The sequence below is a fragment of the Rhagoletis pomonella genome, unplaced genomic scaffold, assembly GCF_013731165.1.
Source record: "Rhagoletis pomonella isolate Grant_MI unplaced genomic scaffold, Rhpom_1.0 Rhpom_scaffold_03115, whole genome shotgun sequence".
Lineage (NCBI taxonomy): Eukaryota > Metazoa > Arthropoda > Insecta > Diptera > Tephritidae > Rhagoletis > Rhagoletis pomonella.
The window spans coordinates 1-6,946 of record NW_023461668.1 but is presented as its reverse complement, the minus strand read 5'-3'; the positions used below and the strand labels follow the sequence as shown (position 1 = coordinate 6,946).

Here is a 6,946-nt window from a genome sequence, read left to right as displayed (position 1 = left end):
CAGCTTTCCTCTGGCTAAGAATTAACAATCGTTATTTTAACTAAAACGATTTTTCATCCCAACACTCAGATGGCCCTCTCATTCTTATCACTAAGTTCACAAAACTTTTGTACTCGTTTTGTTCTCTTGCAGAAGGTTCCCCAGACGTTTGTGTTTATTTTATCTTCCGGGATAACGTTTTCGGCAGTTTTGTTCTCATTCTATTCTTTTTGAGAACGTTTCCGGCAGTTTTGTTCGCATTTTGTTCTTTACGGAAACGTTCCCGAAGCTATTTTGTGGGAAGGTTCTTGATATTACCTACATTTTGTTCTCATACAGAACTAAACCAGAACCGGAAAGAGTTCACTTTAAATTATTGAATAAGTAATCTTTTTAAAACTCGGCTTTTTAACAATATTTTCTTCTTTTTTTTCATTTCTAGAATTCCATTCGTCACAATCTATCGTTGCACAATCGATTTATGCGCGTCCAAAATGAGGGTACTGGCAAATCGTCTTGGTGGATGCTTAATCCGGATGCGAAACCGGGTAAATCAGTGCGTCGGCGTGCCGCTTCTATGGAAACGTCGCGCTACGAGAAGCGTCGGGGGCGTGCCAAAAAGCGCGTGGAGGCTCTACGTCAGGCGGGCATTACCGGTCTGAACGATGCGACACCATCGCCCAGCAGTAGCGTGAGTGAAGGTTTGGATCACTTCTCGGAGAGTCCATTGCACAGGTATCTATTAACTTAGAGTCATGAATATTATATGCTTTAATAAAAAACTTAGTGCAAAATTGCAGTAGTTGCCGCAGTATTTTTGAAACAATTCCATTCGCTTTTTTGCCTCTTTAGCCTAACATTTAGAAAATTAATTTTTTTAGCATCTTGGCAGAAATATTATTCGGTTTTGAAATATTTACACTATGATTTAAATTACCATTTTAATATTGGTTTCTTGCAATGATAAGTTCTTTTTGCAAACTAAATACAAGCGAATGTGGGAACAAGCATGTTATAGCAGCTTTACAATAGTTGCCAAAGCACAAGTTTAGTTGAAAAATTTTATGTGCATATCTGCGGCATTTCGATGATACAAATTAACTAAATTTGGATTAAAACAGAATAAGTCTCGTTTAAAGGGTTTTACACAGACCGAGTCACTGAAAAAGGAATAAAACACAATCTAACAGCTATCAATCTACATCGGTATACCAAAAGGTATACACAGAATAAAGTTTGGAAAGCTCAACTGTGTTGTACAGAAAGCTTTAAGAATGTGTTCGGTCTGTGAGCCAGCATGTTAGTAATGGAAGATTAAGCTTCTATTAAAAGTACATCTTAAACTAAGTCTAAGGCTAGTTAATCGTTAAAATACTATTTGGCTACCCAATTAAATATTGTTTTAAGAAAAATTGGCTCAACTCGAGATAAGTTGTTTTATTAAAATGCTACAGATATGTACTTAAAATAGTAGTTAAAGTAGAAAGTAGATATAAATCATTTTCCAAGTGCGTAATTTCTAGATATTTTGATTCCAGCGCCATCTATGTTTGCAGAATCAGATGTTATCATAAGATTAATGCCCGTTAATACAGAACGTACAATAGGCACGTATTCTCTAGATATCTCGACTCTCTACATCAAATCTAAAAGTCATGTGACTTACAGTTTCGAAGTTACAACTGACTTAAATGCCACGCATATTGGATGTTCCGCTCCCCTTCTATAAACTCATATGTATAAACCATGGAATGGAATTGTGGGTGGCTGGAAAAACTAACAACAATTTTTCCAAGCACTCAGGTCTTGCCCATTGTTGTTAAGGACAAGAGATAGGATTTATGGGAAAGGGATGTAAAGGTGCGGTGGGAATTCATGGCAAACTTACCAGACTCCTTTAGAAAAAGAATGTATCTCGTCCATTTTCAATACAACCGACTCAAAAATGTACCATCTATGTCTGGCAAAGGCCGGATGGTGGCAGCGAAAATGCAAGATGTACACAGTGGCTCCTCGGTACTCTATGATGACCATATGTCGCCCCCAAGGATTGTGCCCCGAAATCAGTCCTAGAAGGGCGCTAGATCCTTGTCTGAGAAGGAATTTTTCTACCACCCTGTCAGACCTTTTCAGGAAGCACTTGGTTGTTTTGCAGGCGTCAATACCACACCAACGCCCCTCATGAGTTTTATTTATGACTCCGGTCAAACTGAAGTCTCCAAAGAATCGCAGTTCTCAATTCATTAGATAGTTCGTTGCCTTGAATACCGTAGTGTCTTGGCACTAATTTTAAATTCATTCCACCTTCTAACGGAGTTCCGCCTCCACTTACATTCCTGGACTATCTTTGAAGAGGTGTTAGCACTTTCCAGGGCCTTTAGAGCAGCTTCGCAAAAACTTCCAATTGAAAGACAGTAAAGCATCTGAAGTTACTGTCCAGATGCCACCCTACTGCATTTTCAGCCTTTGAGCCGTCGATGTAAAAAGTTTTCGGCGAGTTTCCATGTAGGAAATCTAAATACATACTTTCTTCCAAAGGAGACTCCAGGCATCAGTTTTTCAATAGTTGCCAAAAAAAAAGATATTGCTCTAAAAACCGATCGTCCTGCCACAGCCCAAAAGAGAAAAAACCGTGGTTTTGACCATTGGCTTGCGCATACTACGTGACGTTTGGTCTGATTAAAACTATGTATACTAAGGTTGTCTTGCTGGGATTTACAGCAAGGCAATGCAAAGTGCACCATTCATCAATCTTATTCAAAATTCTAAGTTTCTTAACGCAGACCTCCCTCAGAGATTTATCTGAGGACAGTGGATGTGAACGAAGCCTTGCACTAACAAATACCACAAGTGAGTTGATAGCCTACCTCGCTGAGGGCATCTTCTCCCAAACACTAGAATGGTATAAAGGCTAGCTTCGTCCCCCACTGTCAGCAGTCTGCTAGATGACATCAGGTGAATACACCTAACGGCTATTTTGTGCACTTCATGTCTTCTGGCCGCAGAGCACATAGAGTCAAAGTTAGCGCTGTTTAACGCCCCCTCAATATCAGAAAAGACTACCGTTAGCTTCCAATCTCACCTCGATATTTGTTACAAAGTCCTGTTGCTAAGGGGACTGTCGTATTGTGACTCAGAGTAGCTCACTTCGGCCGGTTGCAATGCTGAGTGCCTGCTACGTGAGAATTTGTCTATCATTGAGGCATCGTAAGCTCTTTTAATGCTTTGCCTTTGATTTGCGGTTGGTCCCTCTGATTGAATAAATATATTTGTCTTTCAGGATCTGCCCTGAATCCTCTGCTTATAGTTAGCTGTTTTAAAGGGTACCAAAGACGCCTGAAAATTAATTTGTGTATGCAAATTAATACTTAAGTAATATGCACTATGCATTTATCCAGAAGACGGAGAATTTTTATTTCGTAAAACTAATATGCCTATGTAGCTAAAAGTGTACATATGTAGTTCATAAATTTTTATTTTAAGTAGGAATATTTACAAATTAGTTCTGCATACATACATATGTTTTATATTTCCTAATCAGTTTTTAATTTGATTTCAATTAAATTTTCTTTTTTTTAAATTTCTTTATTGCCTTTCTTTTCATTTCAATCGTGGTTGATTAATTTTGTTACCTTTTCGCGACGCAATCAAAGTGGTAATTTCCAGTTGTCACCAGACTTCCGACAACGCGCCTCTTCGAATGCCAGTTCCTGCGGACGCCTCAGTCCGATTCCAGCGCTAATAGGACTCGAGCCAGATTGGAGCTTTGGTGCCGATTACACAAATACAACCATAACGCCGGCACAGTCAGCGTCAATGGATCAATTAGCCGGTTCGATAGCGGACGTAAAATTGCCAAAGGATATTCTGCAAGGGTCAGTGACCATTTTGATTTTTGTAATTAATTATGGAAAACTGTTTATTTTTAAGTTAAATGTTTTTGTTTTTTTTTTTTTTGCTTTTGAAAAGGGTGTTTGAACGCAAATTTTTATTTCCAAAGCATGCCGATTTGCACTATTTTGCAACAGAAAATGTGTTTTTATTTTTTTGTAAAGGCCTTTGTGTATGCATGTCTATGTGTTTGAGTTGTGCATACTGAAGTTCTTTTATATTTCTGCGTGTTAAAAATTAAGCTAAGTATATACATATGTACATGCATATGTATGTATGTTGTTTCCCAACTTCATCGCCAGCAGATAAATAAAGTGAATTGTTTTGTCTCTTCCTTTTACCACTTAACGGTCATACGGTTGGAGTAGGTTTAGCGCTGCCTCGGGTATACCCACACAGCCGCCACCACCCTATCAGCCGCCACAGACATACAGCTTGAATGGGCCCGTCGTATCACAGGGTTATGGCTTACAGGCCCAACAGTGCATGTTGCATCGCTCTCTGACGTGCAGCTGCTTGCATAATTCACGCGACGTACGTAAATATAGATATATTTTTTTTAATTTATAGTTCTATAAACTTGCGTTGTTTTTTTCTTTGCACCTTTTATTTCTTCGCCCGCAGGGTCTGTCACCTAATTCTGTCACAACAACCATGTCTCCCGCGTATCCGAACAGCGAACCATCGTCGGACTCTTTGAACACATACAGTAATGTGGTTTTAGATGCCGGCAGCTCTGCTGGCGTTGCGAATGATAATGGCACCAGTTTATTGGTTCAACAGCAACGACAGCAACAACAGCAGCAGCAGCAACAACGACAAGTGCAGCAGCAACAACAGCAACAACAACAACAACAGCAACAGCGTCAGCAGCAGCAACAACAGTCACTTAGCACAAATTTGGAAGGTAGGTGGCTAGATGAACAAATTTGACCGGTAAAAAATATGGCTATCGAGAGAAATTATAAGTTAGTTGAAATTACTTAGCTATCGTTAAATTCATCGTAGCGTAGTGATCAGCGCATTATTTGCGTAGCAGCTATGATAGTTGCCCCATCTTATCGATTTTCATAGCTTAAAGTTTAATGAGCTTAACCATAAAAAATTTAATGGATTTAACGAGCTTTATGTAGTCACAATTTCCAAAAATTTTATATTTATAAGCAGTTAAAGTCTTCTTAATTTTTTATTAATTTTGGTATAAGTTTATACATATAACCGCTTTGGCCATCGAGAGTTCTGTAGTAACTAGCTTTTCTCGCATCATTCGTCGAGATGTCCTTTTGAGCATCTGTTCATTGGAAGACCTAAATTAGTCACGTGCCGACTCCTCCAGCTCAGAGAATTCTGTGACCTTTTACAGACATAACTAAACTTACCAGATTATTGTTGAGAATGGAGCACTGCGACCTTGAGATCTAACTATGCCTTTTATAGATTTCTAGTGTGTCTATTAATTTAGTAGCTGAGAGTAATTTTAATATTTACCCTAAATATTTTGATTAAGCTGCACTTTTGGTTATGCGAGGATCACCTAAGCGCCGTGTGCATCAGTGCAGGACATCGTTCCAAAATCTTCCGCACAGTTTCGATGCTCGCCCTACCAAATATGCATCGCTTCTGCAGTAAGTTCCCAGTTTAGCCGGGTAATTGTTCAGCTTACAGTGTCCTGTAAGAATTTCTGTAATAACTCGTAATTTATTCGTGGATAAGCTCAAGCATTCCTCTTTATAGAGTCTGACTTAAAAAATATTTGGCCTAGTTTAAATGTTAAAAAAAGAATAGCTGTTATTTTCGGTCCCTGCAATTAACCATATATATCATGACTATCGGTGTAGGCTTCGAAGGTCGTTAGGACTAAGATTACCTCTCCAAGATTTTTGCACTCAAGTGCCAACAACTACCATATGAATTAAATACCCAAATATTGTATTTTTTTTTGCATTCGCAGACAACAACTGCGCATCAACACTTATCGGGCAATGCATGGAAGCACTCAATAATGAGCCACAAATTGACGAATTTACACTAGACAGCTTTCAACCTGGCCTAGAGTGCAATCTGGAGGAAGTGAGTATGAAATTATCTTGTAACCGCTTGAAATAATTTGAAACAATGTAAACTCTCTGCCGATTCTCTCGCTACAAATTCACATTGCAGTTAATCCGACAGGAGATGAGCATTGACGGCATGTTGGATATCAACATCCCATTCCCATCTGACCCCACAGCTGTTGGCAATGACAGTACGAATATTGTTAATAGCGCCCTCGGCGGGGCGAATAATGCGCAGCACCAGCAGCAGCAACAACAACAACAACATCAGCAGCAGCAACAATTGAATCAGCTGCAGGCACAGTTACCCCAGCAACAGCAGCCACAATTGATGCCATCGCTGCTCAATAGTATCGCTAGCAATAACAACAACAGCATTGTAAAGCCACCATCTTGGGTGCACTAGAGGAGTGGGCAGCGCTGGAGTGAGCAGTTAGTTTAATAAATAACAATAACAAAACATTTTTAGCTAAATAAAGTGGTAACCTAAGAAATGGATTTGCATGTAAAAAGAAGAAAAAATAAAAGAAACGCAGGAAAAAAGCGCGGAAAGTAGCATGAGTGAATCGGTTGCGAATGCGAATACCCGGCGATTGGGCAACTGTCTGAAGCTGATGGGACTTAGAGTTGGGTGTGTATGGGTTTCTGCGTGCCACATGCCGGGATACTTTGTAGCGCATTACCAATTTTGCATGCAAATACTTTTATAGTACTACTCAGTACTACAAGTACTACATACCCGTACATACATGCATAGAAGTTAATAGTTGATGAATTGATTTAATCTATTCTCCCTACGCACATACATACATATGTATACATGTAAGAATAATGCCAACGAATTGCTTCTACCCACAAGTCAAATCAAACCCTAGTTCGAAAAGAAAATGAAGAAATGAAAAAAATCAAAAGAAAACATATGTATGTCATAAGGATTAAGATAGATAATTGGATGGATAAGAAATAAAACTAAGCAAAAAAACAAAATCACAACTTTGTGTCTAATAATCAAGGACAATAGC

The 6,946-nt window shown here is 38.9% G+C and overlaps 1 protein-coding gene across 1 annotated transcript; it reads left to right on the top strand.

The window, feature by feature from the left end:
• Positions 1-425: 425 nt before the first annotated feature.
• Positions 426-6,940, top strand: LOC118753968 (forkhead box protein O-like). Its single transcript, XM_036488841.1, has 6 exons — positions 426-714; positions 3,633-3,854; positions 4,239-4,404; positions 4,495-4,777; positions 5,822-5,940; positions 6,031-6,940. The coding sequence occupies exons 1-6, from the start codon at positions 461-463 to the stop codon at positions 6,328-6,330; spliced, it is 1,344 nt and encodes a 447-aa protein (XP_036344734.1). The 5' UTR covers positions 426-460; the 3' UTR covers positions 6,331-6,940.
• The last annotated feature ends 6 nt before the right edge of the window (positions 6,941-6,946 follow it).